This window comes from Podarcis erhardii, assembly GCF_964252035.2.
Source record: "Podarcis erhardii genome assembly, chromosome: 5".
Lineage (NCBI taxonomy): Eukaryota > Metazoa > Chordata > Lepidosauria > Squamata > Lacertidae > Podarcis > Podarcis erhardii.
In genome coordinates, this window is record NC_138509.1 from 84,624,417 (window position 1) to 84,642,816 (window position 18,400).

At 43.9% G+C, this 18,400-nt stretch overlaps 1 protein-coding gene across 1 annotated transcript in view; it reads left to right on the forward strand.

Annotated features, from left to right (window-relative positions):
* SERPINI1 (serpin family I member 1) overlaps positions 1–18,400 on the forward strand; it is a 97,972-nt gene that overhangs the window by 60,407 nt on the left and 19,165 nt on the right. Inside the window, exons 4-6 of the mRNA XM_081862701.1 lie at positions 2,204–2,398; positions 6,012–6,216; positions 15,328–15,425. Of these exons, the coding sequence (XP_081718827.1) occupies positions 2,204–2,398; positions 6,012–6,216; positions 15,328–15,425 (498 nt within the window). The remainder of the gene's footprint in view (positions 1–2,203; positions 2,399–6,011; positions 6,217–15,327; positions 15,426–18,400) is intronic.

Sequence of the window (18,400 nt, forward strand, 5' to 3'; positions counted from 1 at the left end):
CCCCACCAGTAAATGGCTTGGCTGACTTGCTTCTACCATGCAAGCAAAGGCACAGTCCCAGTTGCGCACCAGAATGCGCATGGCTGTTCGGATCGGTGACTCTGTACCCGAGTGTCTCTTATGCACGTAGCTTATTTTATCCCAGATAAAACACAGAGACCCCCTTCTGTAGTGATCTGTGAAATTTCCACCCATCCACTCGATTCATCACTGTCGGCGCAGAAATCCAAAGACGAAATTATCATACCGAAAATCAAGCAAGCCGTTCCCAGTTGGCAGCACCAGGTAGCAGACAATGCCTTCTGATTGGAGTGATTTATTTAGGAATGTGGGCACAGCAGCTGCTAGGCTTGGCTAACAAGCCTCCCCTGACTCAAACAGATGCAAGACATCTCTTCCTTTCCTTGAGTAAATGTCAGCGGTGCGGATGCTGAGATGCGTTCCCCGTTTTATTACTCGCTTATTACTCTTGAAGCCTGTGGGATGTTGCCCAGGTAAAAGCAAGCAGGAATAGTAGCGTGAGGAAAGTTTGAAGTTGGTAGACTTGCTCTCTGGATCCTGCGTCAATTTTGTACCGAAAATGATTTGCAGATTGTCAACAGAACAATCCCTTTAAGATAGGAGGATGCTGACTTAAGTTTCAGAGGCCCTGAGCCAGAGGTGCTTGCTTTGGTGTTGTATATTTGTGTTCGTGTAATGGAGGTGTCAGGGAACTGCCATCGGCTCAGAGGCGAGAAATAGAAGGGCAGTTGTGTTACAGGGAGCCTCCGAAAATCAGTTCCTCTTCTGGGGAGGAGGAAATCCCCACCTCCAGTGGGGAAGAGGTGCAAGGACCAGAGGATGCTGGGGGGGAGCCTTAACACAGCTCCTGGGCAAGCCAGACAGGAGGGAAACGCGCTCTTGCCATCACCCATCCTGCGCAGTAGTCTGAGGTGCAGAGAGGGGCGGAGACAGTTGGGGGCAACAAAACTCTTATGTTGGGGGAGGTCCAAAAAAAGACCACTCCCGGATTCTGCTACCGATTGAGCTTTGGGGCTCTTCATGTAAATAGTTTGCACCAAAATAAAGCCTGTTCAACACAGGCCGGAGTAACAGGTTGGTTACTCTCGAGCAACCGCAACAGCCACCTGACAGCGGGGGGGGGGGGGGTCCACTTTCACGAATCACATTTCCATCCCTCAGTGTCCTCCCCTCCTCCACCCCCCAGCCTGGCAGACAAGAGGCATTAATCAGAGTTTAAGGGCTCATTCCAGCCAGGCAGAAGCAGCATCCAAAGTGGGGTTTGTTTATTATTTATTTATTGAAGGGATTTCTATATCAATTGTTTGCATTTGTAAGCAGTGTGGATAAAAGCAATCTGCAGAAAATGGGGACAATTGGGGGGAAGTGTCATAAAACCAAACGCTACCTTATTAACACCTGCCGGAACAGGAGAGTCTTAGTCTGTGCGTGGAGTTCAGCAAAAAAGGTGCCTGTCTAGTCCCTGTTGTGGGAGGGAGTTCCACAGGCTTTGCAATGACTGCACAGAATATTGAGGGGTGTGGCCTGCGCAGAGGAGGTGTGGTTACTTGAGAATTCCACCTTATCGCTTATATACAGCCAGTAGGTCACTGTGGCATACAGGAGAGTTTCTCCTGCAAATCCCAAAGAACTGAGCCCACGCCACAGTAATTTGGAGCAGGGCTTTCAGCATGGCTCCGTTCTGTGGAATAGCATTCCTGTCGGGGTAAGACAAGCACCCACTATCTGCGCTTTCTGGAAACAATTGAAAATACCTCCCCCACTAACAGGCTTTTCCATCTGGAAAGAATGGGTCATTATCAAGGTTGTTTTACATTGTTTTTCAAATGCAGCCTGTTGTTGTTTTCTGTTTTGTTTTTCACTCTTTTTATGGGCTTCGCCTTGATCTAACATACCAGCTGGTTAAACATTGTAAGACAATTTTAATGCCGATAACTTCAAAACTATTTTAGACAAGTGTATATTGTATTTGTTGTGCAGGTTGATCTGCCTGCTGTGAAGCCTAAATTCTTCTGCAACCAAACACTCGACAGTTAAATGTGGGAATATGGAAAGGAGTTGCTTTTAGATTGTTTTGTTTTCCTTCCATGGTGTTGGTTTTTGGGGGGTTTACAGCTTTGATATAAATGTTCAATTAGGCATTCTGATTGATGCGCTCCTTCTCTCCCCTTTCAACCGACAGACATGATCAAAGATTTTGTGTCGGCCAGGGATTTTGGCGCTCTCACTCACTTGGCCCTCGTCAATGCAATCTACTTTAAGGGAAATTGGAAGTCTCAGTTCAGGCCAGAAAACACAAGAACCTTCTCCTTCACTAAAGATGATGAAAGTGAAGTGCAAATTCCAATGATGTATCAGCAGGGAGAATTTTATTACGGTAAGCAATATCGTACATGTTTTCTTTCTAGCAGAAAAGATTAATTTTCTAGGTATACGCTATCACCCTTCTTCAGCACTTAATGCCAATTCACACCTCTTAATAACATCTCCTGCACAATTGCCAACCAGACGAAAATGAAATCACATTGTTTGCACCGGGGCCTCAGAAATGGAAGTTTCCAAAGGAGCTTTCCATTATTATTGTGTCAACTGCAATGTTTTCATTGCTATATCAGTATGGAAGATGTGAATACTGGGGGACATGGGTGGTGCTGTGGTCTAAACTACTGAGGGTCTTGGGCTTGCCGATCTGAAGGTTGGCTGTTTGAATCCCTGTGACAGGGTGAGCTCCCGTTACTCTGCCCCAGCTCCTGCCAATCTAGCAGTTTGAAAGCAAGCCAGTGCAAGTAGATAAATAGGTACCACTGCGGCAGAAGGTAAATGGCATTTCTGTGCACTCTGGTTTCCATTATGGTGTCTCATTGCACCAGAAGCTGTTTAGTCATGCTGGCCACATGACCCGGAAAGCTGTCTATAGCCAAACACCAGCTCCCTCGGCTTGAAAGCGAGATGAACGCTGCAATCCCATAGTCACCTTTGACTGGACTTAACTGTCCAGAGGTCCTTTACCTTTTACCTTTATCTTCCAGGGTTGTTTTAAGGATTGCAACAAGACAGGGTCATCTTTCCGCAGGGCCTGCAAGACGAAGCTGTTCCGCCAGGCCTTTGGTCAGGGTTCAGTCTGACTCCCCCTCCACTATCATAAGAACTTGCGTGAAAGCAACCTCCCAATTTTTCTCACAGAAAGCAGCATGAAACTAGCCTCCCAGTTTTTCTCACAGGCTCATATAAGTTCAGCATTTAAGGCCCCCAACCCTAATCTGTGGGTTGCCATTTGTTTGAATTTTATTCTGATCCTGATCTGATTTTTCGATGTATTTTAATTGATTGCCTGATTTTATGTTAATGTGTTATGCATTTGATGTTAGCCGCTCTGAGTCCGGTTTTGGCCAGGGAGGGCGGGGTATAAATACAAATTATTATTATTATTATTCTGCCGCCCAAGGCAAAACAGGAATCTGCTGCCGCAACACCCCACACCAGCAAATCCTCCCTGATCTGTAGCAATAGTGATGGCAGTTTCCAGTGAGATTTCTCAAGATTTCAGCAGTTTCCAGCAAGATCTCAGGAGATTTCAGTCTTGCCCAAGGCTGCTTCATCCTGCATCATGGGCAAACTGACCCTGTATCTAGACCAGAAATTTCCAAACTGTGACCTGAGCTTTGTTCACAGTTCTACGGCATGTCTGTGGATTTGTGGTTGAAGGTGGAAGATGGCACACCCAATGCATATTGATTTTTAATTGCTTCTTTTATTTCTTTCATTGTATTTTATTACCATATATGCATTGCAATCTGGATTTTATGGCGTTCAAACAGTAATACAAATATATATATATATAAGGAGAAAAAGAGGAAGCAATAAAAAATACAATTAAAAATAATACAGAATCTACAGTGATGTCCTACAATCGCTACAACAGTCAGAAAAAATATTAAGTGGTGTCCCAAAGCCCTCAGTAATTTTCAAGTGGTCTGTGAGAGGGGAAAGTTTGGGAACCACAGATTTAGATAATGCACACAAAGTGCTTTGCACACACGAAAGTACTATACAGTACAAATGTTATTCTTATTACTATAATCTGTATCCTGCTCATGATCAAAGGAACTTACGTAGGTGATTCCAGCCAGCTCCTTGTGCAGCTGCTGACCAGAACGATAACCTGTTTGGTTTTGGAGATGAAATAACCAGTTATATTTGTTGGAAAACAAGCCCCCTCGGGAGAGGCTGGCCCCCCTCTTAGGTTCCCGGGCTTGTTTACCGGTGATCTTCCTGGCTGGCATCCCCGCAGGTCCAGGGTAGATCTTGATAGGCGACATTTCCCAGCGTGGAAAATGCACACCCCCTCCCTCCTTGCATACCAGCAAGAGAAAGGAGATAGTCAGAAAGTCTATTTACATCTCTTTATTTCTGACTTTACAGCACTACAGAAAACATGACCGATCAGCTCAGTCTCCATCGAGCAAGTGACTCAAACTTCCTTTATATACGCAACAGGAGGGTCTCATATTACACACTGAACAAAGCTTTGTGAAGCCTGTGAACTTCCGGGAAGATTCTTTCCCACAGCTAGCCACATCATGTGATGTTTTCACCAAGCTGCTAGTTTGCAGCTGCGTTGTACTCATATCGTAACAATATTTTCACACCACTTTCTGGGTCCGTACTGTAATGCGCAGAAGAAAGTTTCTGGATCTCGTCTCTGAGCTAGAATATGTGGGCAGTGTCCGGACCTAATACAGAATCACGTCTGAATCAAAATCTGCCAACAAACCATAGTCTGGTTCGCAAACAATGGTTTCTGCAAACTATGGATCTGCTATTATGTCTGAATTCACAGTCCATTGAGAAACAACAGTTGGGCCATTGATCTGCCCCAAGAAGCTGCTGCTGTGAAGTTGAGTCCATGGGAAACAAAAGCTGACAAGCACCTGCAGAAACTATGGCTTGTTTGTGGATGCTCAATCCATGATATGCATTAATAAATATGATTAGCGCAATGTGTTTCACCTTATGTTTGACCCATATGTCTAAACCATACATAACAGAGGTTTTTTTGTTAGTTATGCCCGAAAGTTAAAGAAGTCTTAAAAATATGATAGTACAGCATTTTCATTTTTGGTACATTCACAGGGTATTTTGTTTTCACATCTTTTCCCTGTTAAGTTCTCCATCATATCTGAGCATTCACATGACACAAAAGCCATTTTTGGAACTGTAGTGGAATTTCACGCAAGCTTAGTGCTCATATTTGTGTTATTTGCTTCCAGAAAAAAGAAAATCTGTATGCAAATAAGATGAAAATGAGTTCTAAACCTGGGCTATATTCCACTGTAGTTCCAGAAGTTGATTTTATGTACAGTGGTACCTCAGGTTAAGTACATAATTCGTTCTGGAGGTCTGTTCTTAACCTGAAACTGTTCTTAACCTGAAGCGCCACTTTAGCTAATGGGGGTCTCCTGCTGCTGCCGCGCCGCCAGAGCACAATTTCTGTTCTCCTCCTGAAGCAAAGTTCTTAACCCGAGGTACTATTTCTGGGTTAGCAGAGTCTGTAACCTGAAGCATCTGTAACCTGAAGCGTATGTAACCCAAGGTACCACTTTATTCTGAAAGCTCAAATATAATGTGGAAATCAACAGTTAGGGAGATGGAATGGAATGAAAATGGAATAAACTGCCATGTGAACGCAGCCTTTGTATTTTTGCCCACAAAAAAGGGGGAAGTAACCCCCCCCCAAAAAAAAGAAACAAACAACGAAGAGGATAAACCCACCAATCCTACGCCAGGAACATTGTGTGTGTATACCCATCTAAAGGTCAAATAATTGATATTGAAAATGTGAAAAGACAATCAAATGGTTTTAACGGCTGGTCATAATTTGCCTCAAGGCCTGTTCTCAGCTGGAGACCATCCTATGGATTTCAGTACTGTGCAGGTAAATGAAATTATCTCCAAAAACCCAACCGGGCTGTTTTTCTTTTTTCTTTTAGGGGAGTTCAGTGACGGCTCCAATGAAGCCGGAGGCATCTATCAAGTTCTAGAAATCCCCTACGAAGGAGATGAGTTCAGCATGATGATTGTTCTTTCCAGGCAAGAAGTTCCCCTAGCCACACTGGAACCTCTGGTCAAAGCCCAGCTGATTGAGGAATGGGCAAGCTCCGTAAAGAAGCAGAAGGTGGAAGTCTATCTACCCAGGTGAGAATGCTTTTCCAGATTCTGGCAGGATGGAGGGGAGAGGAGAGCCAGTTTGGCTTAGTGGGTGGCATGTAGAGCTGGGTGATATATGGACACAGCGTCCAAAATCCGTGTGAAGTCCATATAATGATACCTGTTTCATAATTTTGACCTGGCAATATATCCTGAATCATGGTGCATGTGTTATGCAAAAATCACAAAACTGTGAAGCCAGCCAATGCTTCTCTCGATTCCTGCACCCCTCTCTGCCAGCTGAGATCTCCCCTGCCTCCTGCTGTGGGCAGCAAATCACAAGAGCAGGCGCCGGCAAAAATCACGATGCAGGAAAAACCACGAAGCCAGCCAGTGCCTCTACATGGCTCCATCCTTATTTCAGTCATTGTGATATATCGGTGTATCGCAATGTTCAGCTAGCGATGTATCACAAAAACCAGATATCGCCCAACCCTAGTAGCATGTTGGATATTGGCCAGGCTAGGGACTGTGAAAGGCATTGGATTCAAATAAACACCTTGACCCTGCGGCTCATTTGAAAAGTTTCTCTCCATTTTTCTTTTGTTTTACCTCAGTGCCCCTCATGTAAAATGGAAACACCAAGATTGTCATTTGGAGAGCGCATAATAACATAGCTGTGAGGAGAGGACTGTTTCACTCAGGTCCTGCTTTGGGACTAATAATAATAATAATAATTTGTTTATACCCCACCCATCTGTCTGGGTTTCCCCGGCCACTCTGGGTGGCTCCCAACAGAATATTAAAAACACAATAAAACATTGAACATTAAAAACTTCCCGTGGGCATCTGTTTGGCCACAGTGCGTACAGGATGCTGGACTAGATGGGCCAATGGCCTTAGCTGTCAACTTTTCCCTTTTTTTAAGGGAAATTCCCTTACTCCGAATAGGATTCCTCGCAAGAAAAGGGAAAGGTTGACAGCTATGCAATGGCTTGATCCAGCAGGCATTTCTTATGCCATTATGGATAATAGTTTGGTAGGATGTTTTGAGACAGGAGCCACTGTCAGTTTCAGTAGACCGTCGCAGTCTATTTTTGCGGGTGTACAAAGGCTGACGGAACTTTGGGAGAGGTCTTCTGTTGGGAACCATAAGGCTGCACGTTAAAAGAGTCATGGTTCATGCACAAAATCATGGTGGGAGTTCTCTCTGATTTTCCCACTGAGTTTCTCATCCAACCACACACAGCCCTTCATGTCCCATTGCGTGTCATGCTTGAGACTCCCCTGACACATCAAAGCAGCTTTTTGATGTACAGGCACGAGGGAATGTACCGGAAGGCAGGTGAAAACGCCCTGTTGCAGAAGTGGACCCACTCATGGTTCTGTGGATACAAGGCAGAACCTGAAAACAGTGCTCAACAAAGGGTTTAATCACCTGCTCTTTTCTTCTGCTCACCAAGCTGAACGCTCCTGCATCTTCTCTTCCATCTCTGGTCACATCCAGACCTTAGAACTCATTTCAGCATATGTTTTGATGTAAAGCTGTGATAAGTTATCTGAAATACTAGAAAACTTGTGGATTTTTTGCAGGAGCTTTAGGGGGGTGTGTTCTTCTCCTCTTTGTGCAGTGTGGTGAAATAAAATAACAGCTCTCTCACACTTCCATCAGACCTGGCAAGCTGGTCCCTCCCCAAGTACCAATGCATGTCCACATGTGGGTTTAATGCTGAGGAATGGAGTACGTAGGCTAAATCCAATGTGCATAAACCCAGATCTCAGTCAGTCCCCACCCCCAATAAAATCCGGGTCTCTCGACATTGGATTACACATGTTTGCAGATCTATATGTGGATATCTGGTGGGGCCAAGCATGTTGGGTAGGCAGTTCTGTTTTCCCACCATGCATTGCATCATCAGAGAGTGATCCAAATAAGCCTGTTGTTCAATCTCACCCAACCTCCAGTTCCCGTATATGATGTTTGCAATTCCATTGTGGAAATCAGAACGCTGAATGAATGATTATTGAAGGGAGGAGAAAGGGAAGTGTCACATTTCTGCAGGTATAAGAAATGATGCAGCTATGGGAGGAAACAATCGACATATGTTTGCAACAGGAGCGGGATTTTAAGAAATTGCATTAAATCAAAGTAATTTGGTTGGATTTATAATAATTTGGGAAATTAATAAAAAAATACTGGAGAACGTAAGAAGTTCCCTAATAATAATAATAATAATAATAATAATAATAATAATAATAATTTATTTGTACCCCGCCCATCTGGCTGGGTTTCCCCAGCCACTCTGGGCGGCTTCCAACAAAGATGAAAAGTACACTAAAATGTCACATATTAAAAACTTCCCTGAACAGGGCTGCCTTCAGATGTCTTCTGAATGTCAGGTAGTTGTTTATCACTTTGACATCTGATGGGAGGGCGTTCCACAGGGCAGGCGCCACTACCGAGAAGGCCCTCTGCCTGGTTCCCTGTAACTTGGCCTCTCGCAGTGAGGGAACCGCCAGAAGGCCCTCGGAGCTGGACCTCAGTGTCCGGGCAGAACGATGGGGGAGGAGACGCTCCTTCAGATATACTGTACCAGCGGTTCTCAACCTGTGGGTCCTCAGATGTTGTTGGACTACAACTCCCATCATCCCTGAGCTCTGGTCTTGCTAGCTAGGGGTGATGTGAGTTGTAGTTCAACATCTGGGGACCCACAAGTTGAGAAAGGCTGCCTTATACAGAGTAAAAAGAAGAAGAAGAGTGTGCATTTGCAATGTGGTGTCCTTACTCCAGGTGGCTTCCTTGAGGGGAAGATATTCAAACGATGAGCAATTATCAGGGAAACAAATGCACAAACCCCAAATACCATGATACAGAGTGAAATGATTCCGAAGCAGAACGTTGCAGACTTGGTTACTGTTATTAGCTGGTCCTTGCCCTGCGTTGCATTCCCCGGCTAAATTATGCTTGGAAATCATTTTTGCAAATTAGTTTCATGGTCTGTTTCCCTGCTACACAAAAGTGGATTAAAAAATGTTGATCTCTTTGGCTCCGAAACAATGATTTGGGAACGGAACGGAGTATAATTTAACAATCCTGTGCTGTTTCCCCACCCCCGTTTTGCTATTAAGACAAGCAAACTGCAGTTTCAGTTGGATGTAGATAGTGCAGACAGAAAATTGGAAATGTTGTGATTAACTCAGCTTTGCTTAGTCGTTCAAGCCCTATTACAAATGCAAAAGTTAAAAAAAATAAATGTTCACTTTGTAAGTGGATGGACTCTTTCGGGGCGTTGGGAATTTAATTTTATTCCACTGCTATTTCTCAGCGTGCGAGGCCCGCGGGCCCACACATTCCTTTCCCTTCCATCTTGGTCTCTCGCCTTCTTTGAGGGGGTGGAGGGAAAGGGAGAAATAGCATAAAATATTTATGGAGTATTTATTTGGTGCATTGATAACATCCACCAGATCTGCTCGCCATCCTCAGAGAAATTCAACCTCGGAAGTATATAATTAATTTCTGCAATTTAATAAGGGAATTACAGCATCGGGGTGCTGCACTTAAAGTTTGCGCTAGCTAGCTACCTTTTCCATTCCTATTATGAAAATACGCTGGAGAGGAATGGCATCTAATTTTATCCATTCTCCGCTATGCTTCACTCATTAATATTTACAAAGAGCCTTAAGAATGTTTGGGCAAATTCTGAAAGTCTCTGCTTTGTTTATAAAATCCAGTCCCCAAAGATCCGTCACATTCTAGCGTCACACTGTACTGTGACCAAGAGACAGATCCTTCATTGGGTCTAGGCGGATATGAGCATGCTTTAAGCTCAAGGACTGCAATTGCTAGAATCTCTGAAGGCTGGAAGTTGTCCATCCAGTTCCCTCCAGATGACAGCCCAAGATGCATCTCTTAATTTTGCCCATGGTATTCACAATTATTTCTGTATCACCATCAATTTGATTCAATTTAATGCTTGTATGCAGCAGTTCCAGCAATTAATTGGAGCCCTCAAAGCAGCTAACAGCAGTAGCAAAGGTGGACTTTAACTAAGTTTTACTCAGAATGGCCGAGATCTCATCTCACAAAGAGCGTGCTGTCAGCTTTATTGGCCTCTCCAGGGACTTTGCAACATGCAAGCCCCCATTCAGCATGTGCAATTCTGTAGTAATGGCTGTCAAATTGCTAGTCAATATGTAACAGCGAAATCTCAATTTTTATCCGGTTGGTATGTTTATGATTCTGGGTTGCAGACCCATTGAAACCCATAAACCCAGGTTTGTCACGCTTATTGGCTTCGGTTAATCTACTCTGAGTAGACCTGGCATGGGACACAGTCCTCTATCTTGCTGTATGTAAAAATTGTCCAAGAATTATTATTTTTTTAATTTATGCTTGCTAGTGAGAGCTGTCTCAGATCACCTTATCATAATTATGATAAAAAGTTGATTTAAAAAAAATATGAAATGATCAAAGCAACATGAATAAATGGAAATTGAAGGGAAGCAGATATTGGCTGAACATTAAGAGACACTTTCCAACAGCTGTTTTGGAGTGAGCAGGCTGTCTTAGGGGCTCAGGGTCTGCGTTCTCTCTTTGCTGGATGCATTTAAGCAGATGCTGGACATTGAAGCAGATGCATGGAGCAGGAAGTTGAACTAGATGACCTCCCAAGTCCGTCCCCCCCCCATGCTAGATTGCGTCATAAAATCTGCCTTATGCTGAGTCCATGGTCCATGTGGCTTATAAGAATAAGAATAAAAATAATTATTTATACCCCGCCCGTCTGGCTGGGTTTCCCCAGCCACTCTGGGTGGTTCCCAACAGAATATTAAAAACACGATAAAACATCAAAGATTAAAAACTTCCCTAAACAGAGCTGCCTTTAGATGTCTTCTAAAAGTCAGATAGTTATTTATTTCCTTGAAATCTGATGGGAGGGGGTTTCACAGGTCAGGTGCCACTACCAAGAAGGCCCTCTGCCAGGTTCCCTGTATGTAACCTTACTTCCTGCAGCTATGATCTTACAGTGCTATGAAATTCCCACAATACGTAACTTTTTATTTGCATTTTCAAAAGTGGTCCACATCACTTAAATCGTAGGCAGAATGCTGCAGAATCTGTGGGCAACTCCCTTCACACACAAATTAAGGGGACAGACTTTAAATCATGCACTGTTATCACTGCTGAGAGCTCCAAACCCCTCGGAAATTAAAGGATATGCTGAAAGCTCAGTTTATATAACTGTAATATGTAGTTATCTAAGGTGACTGACAAGTTTGTATGGGTACCCTTGTGCATTCCCATCATATATGAAAAAGTCTGACAAGGCATTTGTACCCATGGGCATATCTCTGCCGTTGCTCCAGGTAACTGGCAGAAATCAGCATGTCAGCCAGGAAATCAAAGGTGACAGTAAGACGGATTTCTATTTGGATCAAATTAATTCCAAATTTATTGTCGTCTCCTAGGTAATTGTAACTGGAAGGCTCAAAGGACTTCCTTGCCACTACCAGAAATGATTCTCTGTTTGCTGAACACACAATAGAATCTCAAACTGTCATGGAAACATAAAATGCATAGTTTATGGTCACAGTTGTTTACCATTGTTTCCAGCATTTCTCATCTTCACTTGTGTTGCACAAAGCAACAAAGATAGAAAATAGGTCATATTTTCTTTGTGTGTTTTTATTCTACTATTCCTTCGATCAGCTTAGGGTAGCGTGCGTGGCTTTATCCCCATAACAGCAATGTGAGGTAGATTATGTTGAGAGAGGTTATAGAGTTAGATGTCTCAGGGTTATTCAGTGAGGTTCATGGCTGAGTAAGGATTGGAACCTGGGTCTCTCCAATCAATGATGAACATGGTAGCTTGGTTTTCTCATAGCTTATGTCTCCTTTCCAGCCTTTTGGAGGTGTTAGCCTGTCCATTCTTTTTCACATTTTTATAAATGCATACAACGGCTCATAATACTCTCTACTTGCTTAAGGTTGGGCGTTTGTTGAGTAAAAATGCAATTGATTGATTGGAGTGGGGACCTGGTGTGGGCCATTCAAAAAGATAAATATACAGAATTCCAGTGTGTATCGTTCAGGGTATAACCAGGGTGTTCAGAGCTTAGTCATTTATTTCCCTTTGTAGCAGCACCAAACTACATGAGACATCTGGTACCTTTGGCCCACAGGTCAAATAACAGCTCCAGTGTATCCAGTCACAAATCTCCCAACATCTCTACTCGTTATGCTGCTAGACACACAACCCAGCACACGGCAGTAGAGGCAAGGGTACGCTTGGTTCTTACTGGCCCCCATTGAGTTCTATGGGATGAGGAGTTGTTCTGCCTGAGACATTGGCACCAGAGATGACTGGGGAGTTAAAGTGGTGAGTGAAGAAAGCACTGAGCTCTCCCCGCTGCTCCAACTTGAGGAACCTTTGGCTGAACACTGCAGTCCAATATGACTCGGCAAATGCAGCCCAGTTAATGCCACTGGATATCTTGTTTTTAAAATGCCTTGTTTCGGCTTGCTCAGCTGTTTTACAGCCCTGTTACAACTTGCCACAAGAATAGAGCAGGGAGGAATAGGTTATTCACATCAGCCCCATGTTAGGGGCCATGTTAGTGCCCACTGAGGAATGGTACAACCGAAGGCAGGGAGCCCCACATTAAGTGGAGCCCAAAAAATATGACAGGCATAGCTAACTAATTCTAGTTTTGTCTCTACCCACCTCCTTGCTGCTCAGTACTATGAGAGCAACACTGAGCCTTAGGAGGAAGAAGCTGACTGGCAGTGCTGCCCCCCTTGGACTGGCTGTAAGTAAGAAGGCAAACAGATGGGGCCAGCTCAGGGCACCCTAAGGTTTGTGGGGCAGTGCCCCATTTGCCCTAATGGATCAGCCTCCATTGAGTCCTTTGTAATTTTGTGGAGTCCAACCAACAATCCACTACTACCTTCTAGACCTGCTGTCTTCTACATCACTTCTCTGTGGACTTCTTTCCAAAAGAGTGCTTGGCTGTGCCAATCATTTCAGACCAGCTGGCTTCCTGAAGAACCCTGAAACGCAGTTTTCCCAACCCGGTGCTCTCCAGATGTTTGGGACGACCGTCCTGAACTTAGAGATGTAGCGCTGGCTGTGCAGTCCAAAACACCTAGAGAGCACCAGGTTTGTGAAGGCTGCTGTCACATGTCCCACTTGTGTGCTACGTGCTCCCCTGTGCATTCCACAGCGGCCGTCTGTGGAACCGAAATCGTTCATAATTAATGCGCCCGTCATTCTAATAAAAGCCTTTTCGTTCCTCTGGTGTTTTCAGCTATGCTGCTTTGTCTGGCAATTATGCCTCTTGTGACATTTTTAAGCAGCCTCTGGTTACCATTTCTCGACGTTGCTTTTCAGACAACCTCGTTTGCTGCAGGAATCCAGATGGCCAGGGGCGTTTGTCTCGTTTTGTACCTCTTATGCAGAGACGGACAACTTACATTCCCTACACACACACACACACACACACACACACACACACACACGCTTCACAGTCAAAATTTGACAGATGGGTGCGGTTGGCCACCTGTTAATCACCTGATGTCAGAATTACACCAGGCAACACCTGTCTGGCACTTTGGAACACAATCAGCTGATCAGCAGGACTTCAAAGGACAGCGCAGGGCACTTTGCAAGGGGCTCTGCAATCTGTGTGATCACCGGGCCTAATAATGACTTGTGAGCAGGGGCTTATGCAGTAAAATACCGTATTTTTTGCTCTATAAGACTCACTTTTTCCCTCCTAAAAAGTAAGGCGAAATGTGTGTGCGTCTTATGGAGCGAATGCAGGCTGTGCAGCTATCCCAGAAGCCAGAACAGCAAGAAGGATTGCTGCTTTCACTGCGCAGCAATCCCTCTTGCTGTTCTGGCTTCTGAGATTCAGAATTTTTTTCCTTCTTGTTTTCCTCCTCCAAAAACTAGGGTGTGTCTTGTGGTCTGGTGCGTCTTATAGAGCGAAAAATACGGTACATGAATGAGCCAGTTTCAAGGCTAATGGGTGCCCCACACATTGAGAAGTCAACCCCGTCAACCCCCCCGGTGCTAGAAAATAGTATGGTTGCACCTAATGGCAACAATACTACTTGGGAGCTCATTCCTGTGTGATATAGTGGCATCATTTCACTATATTTGATTCAGTGCTCAGAAGATGCATTGCTGTGCCTGTGATGGAACAGGTGGACAATTTCCCTGCTGGGGTGCTTACAGCTTCCTTGATTTAAGGCTGTTTTGTTCTTGAAAGCACCATTCTGCCATGCGCATCTCTCATTGCCTGCAGCACATGGTGGTCTGAATTGCATAAGTCTGTCCGTGCCTGGCTGTTTCTGCTTTGGGGCAGAAGGCTGGACTTAGCTGGCCAAGTAGCCTCATCTTTCTCTGTTCAAAGGCTGCTAGTCTCTCCCTTGGTATACCAGATGATACATTTCTCATTTCTTTTATTCTTGTAGTTCAAGGTAGGGCAACCTGTAAACCTTAATTTCATGCAAATAGGGGTGGGGTGTCAGAAAGAGCGATAACTCTTTGGAGCTCTGCCCCCTATGACTCCAGGCAGATTATCATGGTGGGAGTTGAGTGTCCCTCAACAGAAAAAAAGCTTGCCAACCTCTACCTATAACCTTTGATAGACTTCTACATTGGGTTTATATTCCTCATATTTTGGCGTACTTTGGTAGGATGTGCCTGTTTGTTTGTTTTATTTAAAAAACTGTTAAATAAAGAACGAAAACTTCGTCTTTCAAATTCAGTCTCTGGTCTGAATTTTTTAAATTTTTAAATTATTTTTAAAAACTGATTGCATGTCAGGTGGCTTCATACACAAAACTATCACCCTCACCCATCTTGTTGACACAAACGCCTTTGGGGAAAGTGTTGTTTGACTGCAGAACTGTTAGTTTAACTGACCATATTACGGCAAGCAAACGAATGGCCATCAATAAACTAGCACTGAATGTCAGCTCAATAAATACGATTTATCACTTTTTTAAAAAACCACCCACACATACACAATTTTAAAAACTGCTTTTTCCCATGCTGTGCTTCCTGAAGACCAGTCCCATCTTGCTGATCTGCTTCTGCAGTGGGAAGGGAAAGAGGCTCATGAGTTTTCATTCTTTTTTATGTCCTCTAGGTTCACAATAGAACAGGAAATTGATCTGAAGGAGGTTCTGAAGGGCCTTGGAATTACAGAAGTGTTCGGCCGGAGCGCTGATCTCACCGCAATGTCTGGTAAGAGGCTTTTTGTACACATATGTTGCATCCTTGCACATGTTCTTAAACGGGGGCAGATTACATTGACCTCATAAGGCATCTGTCCTGGTCTGTGTAACTACCATTGGCCACTAACTGCCTGTTGTGGCAGAGTCTTCCTTCACAGGAAAGTCCTCTGCAGTATTCCAGCTACAGCAGATAAGGTGCCCAGTGTATTCTACAATGGTGAAACACTGGTATGTCCACACATAATGAAACCACCTAATATAATCCAGTGGATTGCCCAGTTAATGTAATCTTGCTTTCGTGATGGGCAGGTATATAAGATATACGATACCTTGATTGTCATTGTACCATACAGAACAATGAAATTGAAAATCTACATAAAACATTCAAAAACCCCTAAAAACTCTGAAACCCCATTTTCCTGGTCTTTATAACCCTATACCTTCTTCCAGAAGGCAGAAGTTGAAAGAGATCATTTCCGGGGTGCGTACTATCCTGCGCTATCTCTGCAGCTTTCTTATGGCACCTGACAGCATAGATTTGATCTAAGGTGGGAAGAGTGCACCCAATTATTCTCTCTGCAGTCTTTACAACCCTGAACAGCATTGGTTTTTCCCTGGCCATGCAGCTCCCAAACCACACACAGAGACCATGAGTTAATACACTCTGCACAGTACAATGGTAAAATGCCATCAACAGGTCCTTTGAGAGTTTGATTTTCCAGAGGATTCTCAGGTATATCTGTTAGAATGACCATGGCACAATGGCCAGCAAATGCACTGTTAAACAGCACACGCCTATGCACTTTTACTAGGAAGTAAGTCCCACTGAGGTCAGTGGATCTTGGTCTAGGTATGTCTAGGATTGCAGTCTTAAACAGGGGAAAGGCGGAACTTGGGAAAGCAAAATCAAAACAATTCCACTGCTTGTTTATGTCTAAATTGGAGTGGCTGCTTGTCCACCAAGAAGTGCTCAAGGCAGTTTCCAATCAAAGATTAGGACATCATTAAATGTGTCTGACAAAGGATACTTGTGCTTTGTAAAATAGCAAAGGGGGGAAATCTATGAAGGCATCACTGTGGAGATAAAAATCTTTTTAACGACAGTTGAATTGGCTGAACTATCATTCCGTAAGAACAATGCAATCGCCCTCTGCCCAAAGAGTTCTGCTTCTTCAAGAAACTATTACAAAAGCCCTCTGCATCAATGGGAAGCCTCCACACACTGCCATGACTTTTAACAAAGTATTAGTCATGCCCGCCTCTATTAAGGTTTCTGACTCCCACCTCCAGTTAGGTCTGACTGCCATGCTTGTTAAAGTTCTTACTTACGTATTCTCTCCCCTTTATCCCTGTGCATTTTTCACCCGCGGTTTGATGCCTCTCTGTATTGGGTTCAGGTGAGCAGTAAGGACACCACTGGCAGCTGGCGTACAGCCAGCAACAGTAGTTGGCTGATAATTACAATGTCAGTGCCACGGCGAGATGGAGACGTGTCATGACCGCAACAGAAGTGATAGAGTTTTGTGTCCTATTATGCATTGCAGGGCTACCCAGTCCGTGTAGGCATCTTATCTTTTCACAGTAAGACGTTGCGCTAGCAGTGATTTAAGTAAATCTTGTAGTGTGTGTGTGAGTCATTTGCTCTGTTCCTTTTCTGAAAAATGGAGAACAGCCTCACTTCATTAGAACTGTGATCCATTAGGTTCAACAGTCTGCTCTGGTAGGGATGTGCCAAAAATGTTAGTGTCAAACTAGGTTAGTAATGGAGCGTTCAATTAATCCATTTTTACCGCCTGCTTAGATTATGCTTTCTGGAGAAAACAATCAAGAGGGCCTCATCACTCAGAGTATAACATAAGGTTGCCATATTTCAAGAAGTAAAAAATCCAGACAGCTCAGCTTTTTTTGGGCAATCGTCCAAAGTTGTTGAGCTTTTAAATTTTAAAATTTAAAATTCCTTTTGGGCACTAATTTAGCTCCCAACCCCTGGACATAACCAGAATTTTTCAGTTTATTTGATGACCCTAGTATAATGCTGTTTGCCTACTTGACCACCTGATTTGATCCTTGAGAGATACGTTGTGCTGAGACACTGGAAGTTCCAGTTATGTTTCCTAGCTTAATGGATGTTGATAGACAACTTGCTCCAGAAAGATATCTACTCCAAACAAATAAAAAAATGAAAATGAAGGTATGCTCAATATTAGAATCATCTTGCTGTCAATTCAGCTTGCAGTGTGACTGCAACGTTTGAAGGCAGGGTTAGTCACAAAGACCCCTTAATGCAAGTTGTTGGACCAGCCCCTTACTACAAATTGCTTGCCCACGTTTCCACACTGGTGTTTCCAGGGCAAGTTAGAAAATGCAGGCTTCAAATCTCTTAGCAGGCTAGTCAAACAGTTGCCTTCTCCCTAATGGGCTGAAGGAAATGAAACTGATCACTCCTCTGGCCTTTCTTTGCTTTGCAGCTAGTACTGAAATCAATTAGGCTGGTAGAGAAGGGACAAAGTGGCCTGTCCCCCCTTTGCCAACCTGCTTGCTGACCTGTGGCAACCAGGTGAGGTATTAAGCACAAGTCTCTGTGTTAGACTGGTACAATATTTGCTCTGTTTACAAGCATAGTCTAAGTGGAGGCAAAAGCAGCATTCTACAAGGCATACGATCCTACAGAAAGCAACCTAGACTACACCTCTAATTCTAGTTTAAGCCACCTGGAAATTCTCAGCTCTCCATTTTCTGTTTTTCCCCCTGCTTTCTTTTTGTTTTAATAATGTTATTATTTATACCCTGCCCATCTGGCTGGGGTCTCCCATGCCACTCTGGGCAGCTTACAGCACATAAAAATTTGTAAAGCATTAGACATTAAAGATCTCCTGATACAGGGTTGCCATCAGATATCTTCTAAAAGTCAGGCAGTTATTTATTTCCTTGACATCTGGTGGGAGGGCATTCCACAGGGCGGACACCACTACCAAGAAGGTCCCT